General features: G+C 46.7%; 1 protein-coding gene across 1 annotated transcript in view; it reads left to right on the forward strand.

The window, feature by feature from the left end:
- The window catches only part of STK3 (serine/threonine kinase 3), a 247,563-nt gene that overhangs the window by 148,848 nt on the left and 78,214 nt on the right, over window positions 1–20,501 (forward strand). Inside the window, exon 10 of the mRNA XM_044294570.1 lies at window positions 12,365–12,540. Within this exon, the coding sequence (XP_044150505.1) occupies window positions 12,365–12,540 (176 nt within the window). The remainder of the gene's footprint in view (window positions 1–12,364; window positions 12,541–20,501) is intronic.

Genomic DNA, 20,501 nt, shown 5'->3' on the forward strand with positions numbered 1-20,501 from the left:
GTATTCACACGGCCGTGTTTATTTTGACTTCAATGGGTCCGCGATCCACAAGGAGTCCTGTCTTTTGCGTCACTGCCGCATGGACCCGGAAACACGTGGTGTGGTTCAGCCCTGCAGTCGTAGGGAAAAACTCCTAAGGCTACATGCACACGACATGTGATGGACTTTTTTAAGATGGTAGTTTATGAGGTTATTCACACGGCAGTTTTTTTTTTTGACAGCCGGTGAATAACGTACCTAACAAAATAGAACATGATGGCTAACCTCCGGCACCCCGGCCGTGGTAAGTAGTACGACTCCCAAGATGCACACTTGCTTGGCTGTTCTCAGAACTCTATAGAAATGAATAGAGCATGCTGGGAGTTGTAGTTTCACCACAGCTGGAGTAGCGGAGGTTAGCCATCATTGTTATATCTTGTCCGTTTTTCACTCACTGACCGACTGCCCCCATACATAGAATGTGTCCATTTCTTAGGAAGGCATCAGTGAAAAAAACGTCTGTTAGCAATGGACAGTTTATCAGTTTTTAACGGATGCTATTTTTTTTTTTTTTACTGTCGTGTGCATGTAGCCTAAACATCAACATTGTTTTCAAAAACAACAAACGCATAAAAAATGTAAATGTTTTTTTTTTTTTTTTTTTTAACTCTATAAAGACCCTAGACCAACTTCATGTGTGTAGGAGCCCTAAAGCTTTAGTTAATTTGGAATTTGAATAGTTTTAGTGTACTTTGTACTCGGTCACTATATCATGGAGGACAAACTTTCTTGGAGGTGGAAAGGCATAATATGTAGAATTGTAAGTGCATTAATAAAGCCTACATTTAAACTATAGCAAAACCTTTCTATTTTTCTAAGTTCCGCTTGGTTTAGTGTGATTAATGAGTCGTGAGAGTGAGGGGACACTGGGGACCGTCTCCAGTACATGTGCTAGTATGTCAGGGGGGAGATTTTATGACACTTGGCATTGTGTACCTCCAGGACGTTCCGTTATTCAGAAGTATGTCACATGTGAAGAATGAAGAGTGTGTGGCCTCGCGTACATATGTGCTGCAGGGAGCCGCAGAATGCTTCATACCCCTTCTGTATAGTATGTACAGCTGCAGCCGCCGCTGTGTGGGGCCGCAGACAGTAACTAAATTAGGTTTTACACTCCATGTTTTCTATATTGCTAAAAAGCAAAAAAAAAAATATAGTTGTAATAGTGTTTAATTTATTAGATAAGTCCCTAAGGACCGTGTTCACAGAACATGCCTACCAAATCCGCCATGAATTTCGTAGATGATCTGCTGCCGAATTTCGTATTTCTGCCACAGATTGGCTAGCAGTTCCCTGTGCGGATAAGCGCAATTCTGAGTGCGGAAACCACAGCATAAATTATTTTAAGATCAGCATCACGTTCGTTATTCTGTACAAGTATATGACTGCTGTAACCCAAATAACCCATTCAAATGCATCGGCAGCAGAATGGGATGAGATCCTGTGAGGATGATTCAGTGTGTGGTTCTGCCCTGGTAGTTTATGGCAGTGTTCCTCAAACTGTGTGTTTGGGCAGTTGGTTGGTTCCTCCCGTTTTTGTTCTCCTGCACGCGACCGTATGGCTTTTTCAGTGTTTTGCGATCCGTTTTTCACGCATCCGTTGTTCCGTTTTTGGTTTCTGTTGTGTTTCCGTTCCTGTTCTGTTTTTCCGTTCTGTGTTTCTGTATGGCATATACAGTATACAGTAATTACATAGATAAAATTGGGCTGGGCATAATATTTTCAATAGATGGTTCCACAAAAAACGGAAGACATACGGATGCATTTCCGTATGTGTTCTGTTTTTTGCGGATCCATTGACTTGAATGGAGCCACGGAACGTGATTTGCGGGCGATAATAGGACATGTTCTATCTTTAAACGGAACGAAAATACGGAATATGGGGGGGGGGGGGGCGGTTGTGCGCAGGAGGCCTTCAGGAGACAAATTTCAGCATGGGCTTCAATCAGTGGTGAGGCCCGGGCACTGCCATATTCTAGTTGGGAAGTTCCAGTAGAATAAGATGGCAGTGGTGATCAGCAGAACAACTCCATTGAGAAACAGGATTAGACATATTCGATCAGTATGTCTGATTTTATTATTTGCCCTCAAAAACGGAGTATCGGAGAAATTCAGCGACCACAGGGAGGCTCCTCTTCCTACAGTGTGCAAGCACGGCCTTCGCTGCTGGATTGCATGGTGGTCAGAACCAACGAGCAGTGTATGATGTGATGGAAAAATGAATCCAGCCAGCAAAGGAGGCAATTTGGCCAATAACAATACATTAGTAAGTGCCTTGTATTAACTTTCTCTACATGATAAATGCCATTTGCTGAAGTGACTCAACCCCTTTAATGTCCGCATAAAAATTCAGCCACTGATCGCTCATCCGATTATCAGCCCATGTAAATAGGCCTTAAAAAAAATGGTGAAAATATGACCTGTTGGGGGTGCTTTGGACTGAAGTTTAAAAGCTCTAATCTAGGAGGTGGGTGTATGTGGGAAATTGTCTACTCTTGTGAATATGTTTGTCATAGGATATGTGCAGTGAGGTTTACGTACTTTGTCAGGAGACGTGTAGACAGTGTGAAATAGTCCTCTGCAGTCACTCATGATGGTCCCTCATGTTCTAAATTTACATCCATTTGTTTATGGGGATAATAGGAGGGTTGTGTTCCCTTATTTATTACACTACATAGATCTCATTTAAAGCAGTTGTCCACGATTGAAAAAATGTGACTGATTTCTTCTAAAAACAGCTCCACGCCTGTCTACTGTTTGTGCTTTGGAGCAGAACTGCAGTACTTGACACAACCCATTGCCAGAAGTGGAGCTGTTACTGGAAGAAAGAAGCAGTGTTTTTCTAATCTTGGAAAACATTAAAAGGATTGCCAAGGTTCTAGATATTGATGACCTGTCTTTAGGATAGGTCATCAATATCAGATCATTGGGGGTCCCACACCCCATCAATCCGGACGCCAACGGCTGCTAAGAACAGCTGGGGGTGTAGGTTGTTGGACCCCCACTGATCTGATATTGATGACCTAACCCGAGCTCAGGTCATTAATATCTACAACTGGTTAATGCCTTTAAAGGGATTCTGTCACCAAGTTTTGGGCTATAGAGCTGCAGACATGCACGGTTAGATCGCCGCTAGCATGTCCACAATATATGTGTCCTATAGGGCTATGTGGTTTTAATTTCTTTAAAAAAAGGATTTTATAGATATGTAAATTAGTCTTGTATGTGTCCAAGGGGCTGTACTAACCTTCCTGGAGCCCAGCCGTGCCCAGCACCGCCTATGTCCTCCGAATCTCCTCCTTTCATCAACTATAGATTGCCGTAATCTCGCGCATGCACAGTTCTTTCCCTGAGGCTGATGCCAGCACAGGGAAGGAACACTATACCGGCACTGTGCATGCGCGAGGAATGGATAATTATTATTATTATAGAGCCATTCATCCCATAGCGCTGTACATATGATAAGGTGCGCACATACATAATACAGAGAATTGCAATAAGCATGAACAAGAAGAGTTAAAACTGGTACAGCCCTGCCCGCAAGGGCTTACAATCTACTCCTCCGGATAAGTCATCGTTATCACATTGGCAGGGGTTTGAGTCCCGGTACCCCCACTGATTAGCTGTTACAGGGAGCCCCCTCCCGGCAGCTTTCTGTGCGCAGCGCCGTGCATCGTATAGTGGCAGTGGCAGCTCAGCCCCATTCACTTCAGAGTTGCATCTAGGCGATGTGACAGATATACAGTGATGTCACATGGACTAGGAAGAGGGCACGGCGCTCACGGAGCTGATTAACGACTGTCCTGCTTGTCGAACCCCGCCAATCTTGTATTGATTACAGATTAAGGGCTCATGCACACAAACGTATTTTCTTTCAGTGTCCATTCAGTTTTTTTTTTGCGCCCCGTTTGCGTAACCATTCACTTCAATGGGTCTGCAAAAAAACTAAAAAAACAAAAACAAACGGAAGTTACTCCGTGTGCATTCCGTTTCCGTATTTCTATTCCGCCCAAAAATAGAACATGTCCTATTACGGACAAGGAAAGGACTGTTCTATTAGGGGCCAGCTGTTCTGTTCCACAAAATACGGAATGCACATGGATGTCATCCGTATTTTTTGCGGATACGTTTTTTGAGGACCGCAAAATACATACGGTCGTGTGCATGAGCCCCAACTCCTTTAAGTTCGGGCATACCTGCTGTTCTATATGATGGCACAGGTTTATTAGCGGCATGCCACCTTTTTACCCATCATCTTGCATTGTTTGTAGTTTACGCCGCTATCAAGTCCTTAAACTCCCATATTGGTGTCATAAGTGCTCATAATATAGCTGTTACGGAACAGATCCTCGCTGGCTGACCATCTGCTCTGAATAAACACTAGACACTCGTTCTGCTGCAGTACGTCAGCATTTATCCATCGTAGAAAGCTCAGCATGAATTCCCTCTTGCCACCCACGTACAGTGAATCCTGCTGCTTGAGCGTTTCCCATCAGCACTTCCTCCCGGCAAAAGCATGACAATCATAGCTGATTCCTAATTGAGTCTGTGCACATGGCACATACACGGTAGTATATATTATTGCTGCAGGCGGGTGCCGATACTTACACACTTGAGGTATCTACAGTCACCCTGGTGGCTAAAAGTGAACTAATAGCATGCATCACGTTAGCGCCCTTCTCAGGGCTGCATTATGTTTTGCATCACACCTCGAGTATAATGTTATATTTACGAGGCTGATTAATTCATTCTGCTTTAGCTGCTCTTTTCCTCCAGCTCTTGTGTCGAAGTAAATAATTCATGTGCTGTATTAATATTAATAGTTGTCACGTACCCTTGGGGGATCTAGCTTTAAATTCTTTGTTTGCTCCAGGAATATAAGTTAGTCCGCATCTGTGTTGTTTTACTATACAGTGTTAATTCCCTCCCACCTACGTGCTAAAAAGATTTTGGAAAGGAGTCGTACGCGTGTTCCAGTAACCGATCACTCAGAAGTATTGAATCGTGGAAAACAACCCTAAACTGTTTTCTCACATGGGAGGCATCGGGAAATAGGATTAACACTTCTACTCAAGTGAAGAATAAATGAGTCCAAGTAATCAGTGCCGCTTTTCTCTGCTTATGCTTGGTGGTTTGATGGCGTTGTCATTTTACTCTGTCTAGAGTACATAGATTCCTTAGTATTCAGCAAAAGCGTTGTGCCGAGAACATGTGCCTTCTGTTAACCAGTTCAAGTCCAAGCCGTTTTCCCCGTTGACACGGCCAAGACCATGCCACTTTTCTATTTTGTGAGGCCAAGACCAGGCAATTTCCCCTCTGACAAAGCCAAGACCAGACCATTTTCTCCTTTAAAAAGGCCAAAACCAGGATATTTTCCCCTTTGGTAAGGCCAAGACCAGGCCATTTGTCCATTTGGTAAGGCCAAGTCCAGGCAATTTCTCCTTTGGTAAGGCCATGACCAGGCCATTTTCCCCTTTGGTAAGGCCAAGACCAGGCCATTTTCCCCTTTTGGTAAGGCCAAGACCAGGCCATTTTCCCCTTTTGGTAAGGCCAAGACCAGGCCATTTTCCCCTTTTGGTAAGGCCAAGACCAGGCCATTTTCCCCTTTTGGTAAGGCCAAGACCAGGCCATTTTCCCCTTTTGGTAAGGCCAAGACCAGGCCATTTTCCCCTTTTGGTAAGGCCAAGACCAGGCCATTTTCCCCTTTTGGTAAGGCCAAGACCAGGCCATTTTCCCCTTTTGGTAAGGCCAAGACCAGGCCATTTTCCCCTTTTGGTAAGGCCAAGACCAGGCCATTTTCCCCTTTTGGTAAGGCCAAGACCAGGCCATTTTCCCCTTTTGGTAAGGCCAAGACCAGGCCATTTTCCCCTTTTGGTAAGGCCAAGACCAGGCCATTTTCCCCTTTTGGTAAGGCCAAGACCAGGCCATTTTCCCCTTTTGGTAAGGCCAAGACCAGGCCATTTTCCCCTTTTGGTAAGGCCAAGACCAGGCCATTTTCCCCTTTTGGTAAGGCCAAGACCAGGCCATTTTCCCCTTTTGGTAAGGCCAAGACCAGGCCATTTTCCCCTTTTGGTAAGGCCAAGACCAGGCCATTTTCCCCTTTTGGTAAGGCCAAGACCAGGCCATTTTCCCCTTTTGGTAAGGCCAAGACCAGGCCATTTTCCCCTTTTGGTAAGGCCAAGACCAGGCCATTTTCCCCTTTTGGTAAGGCCAAGACCAGGCCATTTTCCCCTTTTGGTAAGGCCAAGACCAGGCCATTTTCCCCTTTTGGTAAGGCCAAGACCAGGCCATTTTCCCCTTTTGGTAAGGCCAAGACCAGGCCATTTTCCCCTTTTGGTAAGGCCAAGACCAGGCCATTTTCCCCTTTTGGTAAGGCCAAGACCAGGCCATTTTCCCCTTTTGGTAAGGCCAAGACCAGGCCATTTTCCCCTTTTGGTAAGGCCAAGACCAGGCCATTTTCCCCTTTTGGTAAGGCCAAGACCAGGCCATTTTCCCCTTTTGGTAAGGCCAAGACCAGGCCATTTTCCCCTTTTGGTAAGGCCAAGACCAGGCCATTTTCCCCTTTTGGTAAGGCCAAGACCAGGCCATTTTCCCCTTTTGGTAAGGCCAAGACCAGGCCATTTTCCCCTTTTGGTAAGGCCAAGACCAGGCCATTTTCCCCTTTTGGTAAGGCCAAGACCAGGCCATTTTCCCCTTTTGGTAAGGCCAAGACCAGGCCATTTTCCCCTTTGGTAAGGCCAAGACCAGGCCATTTTTCCCACATAAGTGTAAAAGCTATAATGGTTTCTCTTTAGTATTCAGATGTAGTATGTGTTTGTATACATTTTTAATGTCTTAATTTTTTTATATCGGGAAAAGCTAAAGAAAAGCAAGTAAGGCTTTTTTCACACGAACCATATGGATTGTCCCAGAAAGCGTTCAGTGAAACTCGGACCATTTTGCAAGCAAGTTCTTTCTGTTTTGTCTGCGATTGTGCAGTTTATCAGTTTTTTCAGCGCGGGGTGCAATCCGTTTTGTTGCATTTTTCACGTGCATGAAAAGGTTTACAAAAAATAAAAATTTATCAACCATCAGTGAAAAATGGACTGCACTTGGGCAGCATTCAGATGCAATGAGCTTTTCCCTGAAGCCCCAATTAACTTCTATAGGGCCAGGGCTGCGGGAAAAACGCAGAATATAGGTCCCTTTTACACGAGCGAGTTTTCCACGCGGGTGTGATGTGTGAAGTGAACACATGGCACCCGCACTCAATCCTGACTCATTCATTTCTATGGGTCTGTGCATTTGACGCATCAGTTCTGCATTAGCGTGAGAATCACAGCGTGCTCTATATTCTGAGTTTTTCACGCAGCCCTGGCCCCATAGAAGTGAATAGGGCTTCAGTAAAAAAACGCATTGCATCCAGAAGCAACTGGGCTGTATACGTGATGCTTACTGCGTATACACTGGCCCAGTTTTACTAATGTGTCTACATCTCGACACTGTCTAAAAGAGGAACAAATTGGCACAGCTAAGGTTTTTATACTTTTTTTTTTCAAAAATTTGTTCGAAAAGGGGGATGTAGTTTAGCAGGAAGGGCTGTGCTTCATGAGGAAGGGGATGTGGTCAAATATCTCTAAAAGTAAGCCAACTAATAGTTGGTATAGAGTTAGTCAACCGTGTCTATCCTGCAACACATTTAGCTTCCAGCCTGAGCCCCTGTGATCTATCCGGTGAAGCTTTATGCCATGTATAGGATTAGTAAATCTGGGGCTGCGTGTACAGCAGAGGGAAGGTAATAATCAGTCTCTGAAGCTGCAGACTGTGTAGAGCCCTTTAGAAACGTCTCTGTAGAGTTATATGTGGAGCGTTTCACATGGCAGTCTCGGTAAAATACCTGCTGGAGGAAGGTCTGACCAAGAGGCCCATGCAGCTAGACGCTGGAGTAGACTTCAGTTATAGTTTCCACCAGTTTTCTGCTTTATAGTAAATGTGTTGGGCCGATATGGTCCCTTTTACTTCCGCTTAGCTCCCCTCACAAAATGTGACACAAATGGTAAATGGCTTCTGTAAGGTTCACTAACCCAAGAGTGGACCCAGGTTAATAGGCACACAATATATGTTAAAGAATAATCCCACCTTAATCATTGACGGCATAGCCGCAGGATACATTGGACCTCCTCTCTTGAATCTTCACCTCGGTGCAGTGCTCACATCTCCCCATAACTGGTGTAGACTTTAAAGGGGGAAGACACAAGTGTGAAGAAGCGGTGTCCGACTCTGTCCAGTCAGTGGTGCTGGTGTTAGACACCCCCCCAACTGGTAACACCCATCTGTACCTTTACTACAAGCTGCAGTAGAAATAGAACTTCTAGTAGGAATAGCAGAGGAATGGTACAATGTAGAGCCATAAGAATAGATGCTTCAGAACTGTTATTACATGGGGAACGCAAGTAGATATTAAAACAGATATGTCCAGAGAGGTGACGGGTCCTCTTCGTCTTAATTCAGCCTTGACTATTTCCAGAACTCCCATAAAAATTTATAGCACAGTTGCATGCATACCCGACTGGCTCGGTTCAGTTCTTGTGATCGGTGGCGGTTCCAGCGTTAGGACCCCCACCGATCTAATAGTTGCCCTCTATCCTGTGGTTAGAGGCATAACTTCACATGACCAGAATACTCCTTTAAGTTGGAAAAAGTTGAGATTTCCATTTTAGGCCATATTGCCCTGCCATACCCTGGAGCGTCTATGTTTTTGATGACGGTATAGGAAATGATTAGGGGATCCTTCTGGCTTCTCATTTAAGCTTTTCCTGTTCATTATACAGTATGGCGAGTATTTATTCTCATGTGCGCGATCTGCTGTGGACTCCTTACAAGTATTTACCTATGTTATATAGCGGGGTAATATGTACACTCCCTATTAATGGGGTATTTGTTCAGGGTTTTTAATATTGATGACCTATCCTCAGGATTGGTCTGTGATGGCTTACCTCCAGTACTCATATGTGGTAAAACTACAACTCCCAAGATGCACACTTGCTTGGCTGTTCTCAGAACTCCATAGAAATGGATGGAGCATGCTGGGAGTCGTAGTTTCACCACAGCTGGAGTGCCGGAGGTTAGCGATCCCTTCGGCAGGTCATCAATATCAGGGTCCAACACCCGGTAACCCCTCCGATCAGTTGGTTGAAGAGAAGGCCGCACTCCATGCCAGTGCAGCCTTCCCTTCATTGTTTACCTGCTCGCCATCGACATTACAGCGGTGAGCCGGTGTAATTACAAGAGGCTATGCCATTTACTTCTATGGGGCGGTTCTGTAATATACACTTGAATAGGAACGAGCCATCCCATAGAAGTGAATGTGACGGCTTCTTGTAATTGCACCTGCTGCGATGTTGACGGCAAGCAGGTAAAAAATAAAGGGAAGGCTGCACTCGCACAGAGCGCCGCCTACTCTTCAAGCAGCTGATCGGCAGGGGTGCCAGGCGTTGGACCCCCACCGGTCTGATATTGATGACCTATCCTGAGGATTGGCCATCAATATTAAAATCCCGGAAAACCCATTTAAACGCGAAGCCCAAAGTCAATGATATCTCCCAAATAGTACATTTCTGTCGCTGCCTAAGCTGGCAGCTTTCTCCGCAGCACTGTCTTTGCTTTTCTTTGACGTGTCTTGACATGTCTTATACTTGTCTTCCTCCAGAGACTGGAGTTAACTTTGGATGGAAATGTTGAATTTGGATTTGTAAGGTTTTTTGAGGGCAGTCATTTACATTAGCCAAACCTGTAAGATCTGTAATTCTCATGAGAATACTGGGGATTAACGCTGACTGGCAGAGACGATGCTCTAGCTTTTTTAGGCAGGTTACAGCGGTGGGGGGGAGCGTCCTATTTTTGGCAATACTTGAATAGAGCCATATTACAGAGGCGTTAATAAGCCCTTAATTGGTATTTCCACCTTGAGGACAATTTATATATAGAATTAAAAGCCTTCTCCTGGCAAGTCTTAGGCTACTTTCACACTCGTGTTTTGTGCAGATCCGTCATGGAAGGATCCGTTCAGATAATACAACCGTCTGCATCCGTTCAGAACGGATCCGTTTGTATTATCTTTAACATAGCCAAGACGGATCCGTCATGAACACCATTGAAAGTCAATGGAGGACGGATCCGTTTTCTATTGTGCCAGTTTGTGTCAGTGAAAACAGATCCATCCCCGTTTACTTACATTGTGTGTCAGAACGGATCCGTTTAGCTCGGTTTCATCAGACGCAAGCAGCGTTTTGGTGTCCGCCTTCAGAGCGGAATGGAGGCTGAACGGAGGCAAACTGATGCATTCTGAGCGGATCATTTTCCATTCAGAATGCATTAGAACAGGGGTGGCCAACCTTACTGATTAGAATGTAAAATGATCAGTTTTGGACCGCTTGTGAGAGACCTGAACGGATCGGACAGACTGAAAGCCAAAACGCCAGTGTGACAGTAGAATAAGACTGTTTTATGCAGAGCATGCAGGTCTTGATAGGACACAGAGATGTCTTGTCCCCCCACCCTAAACTCTGTACAAGACAGAGCACAGTCTATCAGTTGTGTCTGTAGGGTTGCTTTAAACTAAGAAATAGTAGTTTTGGAAATAAATTGCATCACATATCTTGTACTAGTAGTGTAACAGCCTGCTTTATATTCCAGAGCTGTAATCACAATAGTGCTGATGGGTAGAGATATCATCATACTGTCTAGTGGGACAGGTAAAGGGGTTGTCTCTCCTGAGACATTGGTGGCAAATTCCTAGATTATACCACCAATGTCTGATAGCTGAGGCTCCCACCTCTAGTACCCACACCTATCTCTAGAATGGATCCATCAAAGTGAACAAGAGCACACCGCACATGCGCGGCTGTCCTTCATTCATTTCAATGGAAGTTTCTGAAAACAGCCAAGCAGCGGCTTGGCTATTTCCGGCAGTCCCACAGAAGTCCCACGCTTTCGTGGTACAGTCCCGATTCATTTCTATGGGACTTCTGAAAATAGCTGAGTGCACACGTGTAGTTATTGTCAGGACTTCCATAGTGGTAAAAGGAAATAGGGAAATAGTTTAGAGGGGGCTGGGCATGCTGAGAAATAATTTACTGGAGGCTGGGCACGCTGAGAAATAATTTACTGGAGGCTGGGCACGCTGAGAAATAATTTACTGGAGGCTGGGCACGCTGCGAAATAATTTCCTGGAGGCTGGGCACGCTGAGAAATAACTTACTGGAGGCTGGGCACGCTGAGAAATAACTTACTGGAGGCTGGGCACGCTGAGAAATAATTTCCTGGAGGCTGGGCACGCTGAGAAATAATTTCCTGGAGGCTGGGCACGCTGAGAAATAATTTCCTGGAGGCTGGGCACGCTGAGAAATAATTTCCTGGAGGCTGGGCACGCTGAGAAATAATTTACTGGAGGCTGGGCACGCTGAGAAATAATTTACTGGAGGCTGGGCACGCTGAGAAATAATTTCCTGGAGGCTGGGCACGCTGAGAAATAATTTCCTGGAGGCTGGGCACGCTGAGAAATAATATCCTGGAGGCTGGGCACGCTGAGAAATAATATCCTGGAGGCTGGGCACGCTGAGAAATAATATCCTGGAGGCTGGGCACGCTGAGAAATAATTTCCTGGAGGCTGGGCACGCTGAGAAATAATTTCCTGGAGGCTGGGCACGCTGAGAAATAATTTCCTGGAGGCTGGGCACGCTGAGAAATAATTTCCTGGAGGCTGGGCACGCTGAGAAATAATTTCCTGGAGGCTGGGCACGCTGAGAAATAATTTAATGGAGGCTGGGCACACTGAGAAATAATTTAATGGAGGCTGGGCACGCTGAGAAATAATTTACTGGAGGCTGGGCACGCTGAGAAATAATTTACTGGAGGCTGGGCACGCTGAGAAATAATTTACTGGAGGCTGGGCATGCTGAGAAATAATTTACTGGATGGCGGCAGTGTGTGTGTTCTGCATTTTGTGTAATGGAACGTCCTGCTCTCTATAGAACTGTCTGCTATCCTTGTCTGTAAAATGGACAAGAATAGGACATGTTCTATTTCTTTTGCGAGACTGCAAACGGACATACAGATGTGGACAGCACACCATGTGAAGTGAATGCGGTCGGATGCGGACAAAAACCACGGTTGTGTGCATGACCCATAATACTTCTTTTCTGTGTTTCAATGGCTCTGTTGTTAGCAGATGAACGGTAGTAGTTATTGGCCTAATTGGATCATGACTAATGTGTCTCCTATTTTACTAGGTTTATTAACGTCTGTTTGTGATTCAAGAATAATTTTTTTTTCTAATTTATCTAGGAAATGCAACATCTCCTCAAGTGCCGCGGCCTTCCTTCATGGATTACTTTGATAAGCAAGACTCTAAAAACAAACCTCACGAGAACCACAACCAGAATGTCCATGACCAGTACCACATATCCAAGAATGTATTCCCCGACAACTGGAAGGTTCCTCCTGATGGCGATTTCGACTTTGTGAGTAACTACAGTCTATTACTTTTGGTTTAAGAATCTCATTCATGAGTTAATTCAGCTGTGGGTAGTTCAATAGTGAAAAGCTGGATCAAAAAGGGCAATTTGATATGAGTGTATTAAGTCGGTTAAATACGTTGTGTGTGACAGCAGTATTTCCCGGACTGAATGCTGCTCCTGCAACACAAATTTGAGGAATTATAACGATTCATAAGTCTGTGTGTTCCTGTCCGGCCTTGGCTGTACTGAATGGTACTGACAGCATTATTTGCATACAGTTCAGTACAGCTGAGGTCCGGGCTGGAATACACAGTATTATAAATCATTGTAATGCTGTGAGTTTGTGGCTTGGAGGCAGCATTTAGTCCGGGAAATACTGCTGTCACACGGAGCATATTTCACAGACTGAATACGCTTATGTGAAATTTGTTTGGTAGATTACGGAGTGCAGTCTGGACCATTCGGCGTTAAAGGGAACCTGTCATCAACTTTATGCTAACCTCACTGAGGGCAGCATAAAATAGTGACAGAAATGCTGATCTCAGCGGTGTGTCACTCATGAGCTAAAAGTAAGTGGTTGCTGAGAACCAGCATCATAATCATTGCAGCCCAGGGCTTAAAAAATAGGTAAATCTACCAAAGAAGAGTCCTGGTTATTATAATCTCCTGCTCTCTCACCATCTGCTGATGATTGACAGTTCTCTTCTAGAAAAAAAGGGAGGAAACTAGGTAGAAGACCGTCAGCCATCAGCAGGTGGTCAGGAGAGCAGGAATTCATGAATAACCAGGACTCTTCTCAGGTGGCCGGGACTCTTTTCCAGGCCCAGTCTGCAATGATTGTGATGTTGGTTCTCGGCAACCACTTACTTTGAACTTTTAAATGACAGACCGCTGAAATCAACTCACCTGTCTCTACTTTATTCCGCTGTCAGTATGGGCAGCATAAAGTTGATGACAGGTTCTCTTTAAAGGGTCTTTGCCAATCAGAAGCTTTAACATAAGATAAGTGCAAGTCCGCTGAGCTGGTTTGTGCAGTAGCATGCAATGCACTGTGCGTCATGTCCTTGCTTAGACCCAGGCGTTTTCTTAAAACCCTTGTTGAGCAGCTCCAGCCGACGTCCAGCTCTGGAATCCACACAATGCAGTTGGTAAGCTCTGGAGTCAAACGTTTCATGAGCTCCGGCTCTGCTCGCCCCCACTTCCGCTGAATGGCAGCTTTCTTTCTATCTCATTATAGGAATACCGCTGTCACCAGTTAGGGCAGCTAATACTTGTGACTAGGGCTGAAACGATTATTCGAATAACTCGATTAAATCGAGTCAAAAAATTCATCGATGCAGTTTCCCTGCATCGAGGAATCGTTCAGATCACGTGATCACGGAGCGGGAGTGAAATTAAGCGTCTCACTCACCGCTTCCGTGTCCTCCGGAGCCAGAGAGGCAGGACTGAGCGGCCGGCACAGCTGAGGGAGGAGGAGGGAGTCTCTCCCTCCCCACTGTGCGCGGCTGCCGCTGAAGACCAAGTAGGAGGAGGAGGGGAGGGACTGAGGAGGAGGAGGAGGGGAGGGACTGAGTAGGAGGAGGAGGAGGAGGGGAGGGGAGGGGAGGGACTGTGCCCACTGCACCACCAATGAATGTGCCGGCCATATCCCACAGGGTCCCCCTCCTCCCCCCCATCATTGGTGGCAGTGTCAGTTCCGATCGGAGCCCCAGCAGTGTAATGCTGGGGCTCCGATCGGTTACCATGGCAGCCAGGACGCTGCTTAAGTCCTGGCTGCCATGGTATGTTAGTGAGCAGAGAGCAGCGCATTATACTCACGTGCGCTGTGGCCGGCGGTCGCTCCTTCTCATAGGTCTGTGCGGCGCATTGCTAATGCTGTAAGCATTAGCAATCTGCCGCACAGACAGAAGAAGGAGCGACCGCCGGCCACAGCGCACGTGAGTATAATGCGCTGCTCTCTGCTCACTAACATACCATGGCAGCCAGGGACTTCAGTAGCGTGACTCCTGGCTGCCATGGTAACCGATCGGAGCCCCAGCATTACACTGCTGGGGCTCCGATCGGAACTGACACTGCCACCAATGATGAGGGGGGACCCTGTGGCCACTGCCACCAATGATTAATACTGGGGAGGGAGGGAGGGGGGGTTGCGTTACCAGAGGGGGCATATCAGAGGCTGGAGGAGGCAGATCAGAGGCTGGGGGGAGGGGGGGGAGGCAGATCAGAGGCTGGGGGGAGGGGGGGAGGCAGATCAGAGGCTGGGGGGGGAGGCAGATCAGAGGCTGGGGGGGGAGGCAGATCAGAGGCTGGGGGGGGAGGCAGATCAGAGGCTGGGGGGGGAGGCAGATCAGAGGCTGGGGGGGGAGGCAGATCAGAGGCTGGGGGGGGAGGCAGATCAGAGGCTGGGGGGGAGGCAGATCAGAGGCTGGGGGGGGAGGCAGATCAGAGGCTGGGGGGGGAGGCAGATCAGAGGCTGGGGGGGGGAGGCAGATCAGAGGCTGGGGGGGGAGGCAGATCAGAGGCTGGGGGGGAGGCAGATCAGAGGCTGGGGGGGGAGGCAGATCAGAGGCTGGGGGGGGGCAGATCAGAGGCTGGGGGGGGAGGCAGATCAGAGGCTGGGGGGGGAGGCAGATCAGAGGCTGGGGGGGGGAGGCAGATCAGAGGCTGGGGGGGGAGGCAGATCAGAGGCTGGGGGGGGAGGCAGATCAGAGGCTGGGGGGGGGAGGCAGATCAGAGGCTGGGGGGGGGAGGCAGATCAGAGGCTGGGGGGGGGAGGCAGATCAGAGGCTGGGGGGGGGAGGCAGATCAGAGGCTGGGGGGGGGAGGCAGATCAGAGGCTGGGGGGGGGAGGCAGATCAGAGGCTGGGGGGGGGAGGCAGATCAGAGGCTGGGGGGGGGGAGGCAGATCAGAGGCTGGGGGGGGGGGAGCCAGATCAGAGGCTGGGGGGGGGGGAGCCAGATCAGAGGCTGGGGGGGGGGGGAGCCAGATCAGAGGCTGGGGGGGGGGGGGGCCAGATCGCTGGGGGGGGTGGGAGCCAGATCAGAGGCTGGGGGGGGGGGGAGCCAGATCAGAGGCTGGGGGGGGGCCAGATCAGAGGCTGGGGGGGTGGGAGCCAGATCAGAGGCTGGGGGGGGGGGGGGAGCCAGATCAGAGGCGGGGGCAAGCAGATCAGAGGCTGGGGGCAAGCAGATCAGGGGCTGGGGGGAGGCAGATGGAGAGAGAGTGGTTAATGGAGGCTGCAAGCACCACCTTGGCATGTATAAAGTTATTGGTTTAGAGAGGGGTTAATGAAGGCACCTCCAAGGTGCTTTCATTAACCTCTTCAGACCAATAACTTTATACATGCCTAATGCCAAGGTGCTTCCATTAACCCCTCCAAACCCAATGGGCATGTATAAAGTTATTGGTTTGGAGGGGTTAATGGAAGCACCTTGGCATTAGGCATGTATAAAGTTATTAACCCCTTCAAACCAATAACTTTATACATACCTAATTACGTACGTTATTTTAAGTAGCTTTTTCTTATTAGATTACTCGATGAATCGAGAAATATAATCGATAGAATACTCGATTACAAAAATATTCGTTTACTTCAGCCCTACTTGTGACAGGCTCCTTCCCCCTAGCCTCTCATGAGTGACAGCGGTAACGTCTCATGAGATTAGATTCATAATCTGCCTGCTGTGAATGTAGTGTGTCTTGGGGGGCAGCTGACAGTGCCCCAGGAGAAGGGTTTTCTGCAGCACAAAATCTTCATGGTTTCTGGTGGAAATCCACCGCTGGAAAAACCGCCCCAAATAGTGAGTTTTATTGCTGTTTTCATTGCAGAAATGCTTCTTCACTTCTGCATTGCAAAGTGTGAAATATGCAATGAACATCCGCAGCATTAATTGGCATCCTGCAAATTTCAAATCTGAACCTCAATTTCTCCTGTGGAATTTTCTCTGCAATTGAGTTCTGCTACAGAAAATGTCCAGGGTATCCCCTACATGTGAACATAGCCCATATGTCAAAGTCATTTCACAATGCAAGATTTTTAAAGGGCATCTGTCAGCAGATTTGCACCTATAACACTGGCTGACCTGTTACATGTGCACTTGGCATCTGAAGGCATCTGTGTTGGTCCCATGTTCATATGTGCCCGCATGGCTGAGAAAAATTATGGTTTTATATATGCAAATTAGCCCCTAGGAGCAACAGAGGCCTTGCCATTACACCTAGAGTCTCTGCTCTCTCTGTAACTACCATTCTCTCTGCACTTTAATTGACAGGGCCAGACAGTGAAAGCGTGATCACCCCTGGCCCTGACTTCTCCTGAAGTCAAAGTGGAGAGGGAGCATAGCCTCTCGGTGTAATGGCAACGCCCCCGTTGCTCCTAGAGGCTCATTTGCATATATTAAAACATAATTTTTCTCAGCAATGCGGGCACATATGAACATGGGACCAACAGATGCCTTCATCTGCCAAGCGCACATGTAACAGGTCAGCCAGTGTTATAGGTACAAATCCGCTGACAGATGCCCTTTTAATATCCTTGATAATTGGAGAGTTCAGTCATATTTTTATTTTTTATTTTTTCGCTAAATTCTCACTTCATATAAAATGAAGTGATGATTCCTGACTCCTAATGTGTCAATGTAGGATCTCCAGCATGGTCACCTCCTATATTATCGAAATGCTGACAGTCCATGTACTCGTTAGAGTCCCCGTCTCCCTGCATTGGTGCTTCAGCCGCATGTTCGTACTACATGTTTATCCCTGAAGTCTTCTGCCCTCTGTCTTGTGTTCCTCGCAGCGTCTTATAGTTACTGGTTATGTGCTGTAATGTTTGAGTGAGGATAGACTTCTGGCAGTATGAGAGGCAACATCTGTAAGTGAAAATAGTTTTCTCCATGAGAGGGACACTTTGCACATTAAATTGTCCATAAATATTTCAAACCGCTGCCATACTGCCTATGAAACATTTATGAGAACTTTACATAATGCAGAGATTATTAATTTACATTAACCTTTCTTGTATAAAGTGCATGGTGTACAGAAGATCTGAAAAATAACTAGAGGAGAAGATAGACATGTAAATAGCACCTATTACCGGGCACCACCTTTGATCGCTTAGCTTCTCATTCTGCACCCAAAGCTGTCATAATCCAGATTCTAGATGTTGCTGTGAAAAGATTTTTTTGTGTCCCCTGATCTGCTGTTTAAAGGGAACCTTTCTCCATGAAAATGCTGTGTAATCTGCCAGCAGCAGGCTATAGAGCAGGAGGAGACTGATATATAGTTGTATGGGAAATTATTCTTCAAAACTTGTAATTTATACATTTATATTCCTGCTCATTCTGAGCTTTGAAATCCAGGAGGCGGTCCTATCCGTGATTGACCGCTATCTCTGTATACACAGTCATCGAGGGAAGGCTGTCAATCACTGGTAGGACTGTCTCATAGAGGGAAGGCTGTCAATCACTGGTAGGACCGTCTCCTCATAGAAGGAAGGCTGTCAATCAGTGATAGGACCGTCTCCTCATAGAAGGAAGGCTGTCAATCACTGATAGGACCGTCTCCTCATAGAGGGAAAGCTGTCAATCACTGATAGGACCACCTCCTCATAGAGGGAAGGCTGTCAATCACTGATGGGACTGTCTCCTTATAGAGGGAAAGCTGTCAATCACTGATAGGACTGTCTCCTTATAGAGGGAAAGCTGTCAATCACTGATAGGACTGTCTCCTTATAGAGGGAAAGCTGTCAATCACTGATAGGACTGTCTCCTTATAGAGGGAAAGCTGTCAATCACTGATAGGACTGTCTCCTTATAGAGGGAAAGCTGTCAATCACTGATAGGACCGTCTCCTCATAGAGGGAAGGCTGTCAATCACTGATAGGACCATCTCCTCATAGAGGTAAGGCTGTCAATCACTGATAGGACCATCTCCTCATAGAGGTAAGGCTGTCAATCACTGATAGGACCATCTCCTCATAGAGGGAAGGCTGTCAATCACTGATAGGACAGTCTCCTTATAGAGGGAAGGCTGTCAATCACTGATAGGACCGTCTCCTCATAGAGGGAAGGCTGTCAATCACTGATAGGACCGTCTCCTCATAGAGGTAAGGCTGTCAATCACTGATAGGACCGTCTCCTTATAGAGGGAAAGCTGTCAATCACTGATAGGACAGTCTCCTTATAGAGGGAAGGCTGTCAATCACTGATAGGACCGTCTCCTCATAGAGGGAAGGCTGTCGATCACTATTAGGACCGTCTCCTCATAGAGGGAAGGCTGTCAATCACTGATAGGACCGTCTCCTCATAGAGGGAAGGCTGTCACTTACTGATAGGACTGCCTCCTCATAGAGGGAAGGCTGTCAATCACTGATAGGACCGTTTCCTCATAGAGGGAATGCTGTCAATCACTGATAGGACCGTCTCCTCATAGAGGTAAGGCTGTCAATCACTGATAGGACCATCTCCTCATAGAGGGAAGGCTGTGAATCACTGATAGGACCGTCTCCTCATAGAGGGAAGGCTGTCACTTACTGATAGGACTGCCTCCTCATAGAGGGAAGGCTGTCAATCACTGATAGGACCGTTTCCTCATAGAGGGAATGCTGTCAATCACTGATAGGACCGTCTCCTCATAGAGGTAAGGCTGTCAATCACTGATAGGACCATCTCCTCATAGAGGGAATGCTGTCAATCACTGATAGGACTGTCTCCTCATAGAGGGAAGGCTGTCAATCACTGATAGGACCGTCTCCTCATAGAGGGAAGGCTGTCGATCACTATTAGGACCGTCTCCTCATAGAGGGAAGGCTGTCAATCACTGATAGGACCGTCTCCTCATAGAGGGAAGGACCTCAATCACTGATAGGACCGTCTCCTCATAGAGGGAAGGCTGTCAATCACTGATAGGACCGTCTCCTCATAGAGGGAATGCTGTCAATCACTGATAGGACCGTCTCCTCATAGAGGGAAGGACCTCAATCACTGATAGGACCGTCTCCTCATAGAGGGAAGGACGTCAATCATTGATAGGACCGTCTCCTCATAGAGGGAAGGCTGTCAATCATTGATAGGACCGTCTCCTCATAGAGGGAAGGATGTCGATGAGGACTAAACAGACCAGTTTTTTCCGGCATTGAGATCCTCTGCCGGATCTCCATACTGGAAAGCACAACGCAAGTGTGAAAGTAGCCTTAGAGCTTCTCTTTGATGGATGTTCCTCACAGTGCTTCTTCCATGTGTCCTTTTCAGTTGGATACAGGCCCACCATTAATCCTGACCCCAAGGTCTTGGATAAAATGTAGTATTTATATCTATAGGCCTCATGCACATGACCGCGCTGTGTTTTTATTGTCTGCAAAACACGGATGCCACCCGTGTGCGTTCTGCAATTCACGGAACGGGCACCCATAATAGAAATGCCTATTCTTGTTTGCAAAACGGACAAGAATAGGACATGTTCTATTTTTTTTGTGGGGCCACAGAACGGAGCAACAGATGCGGACAGCACATGGAGTGCTGTCCGCATCTTTTGCGGCCAATTAATAATAATAATAATAATAATAATTAATAATAATCTATTTATATAGCGCCAACATATTCCACAGCGCCTTATTGAAGTGAATGGGTCCGCATCCAACCAAAACAAGGTTTGTGTGCATGAGGCCTTATCCAGTATTCCCAGGTTATGGAGGCGATTAAAGACATGAACAGATATTTGTTTTTTAGGTTCTTTGCATATAATTTTTTACCTTGTAGAGATCTTCCCTGGACGGCAAGTCGTCTGTTTCATCTCCTATATTGCAGGCGATAACCTCGCAATAATGTGCTGTTAAAATGTAAAGTTGCTTGTGAGCCCGAGGGATTTCCGTATCTGGAACGATTGAATCAATTAGTTTTAGCTGCAGCAAATGGAAAAAAAAAAGCTAAAATAAAAAAATACAATAAAATGACACTGTGTTATATCA

The sequence above is a fragment of the Bufo gargarizans genome, chromosome 5 (genome assembly GCF_014858855.1).
Source record: "Bufo gargarizans isolate SCDJY-AF-19 chromosome 5, ASM1485885v1, whole genome shotgun sequence".
NCBI lineage: Eukaryota > Metazoa > Chordata > Amphibia > Anura > Bufonidae > Bufo > Bufo gargarizans.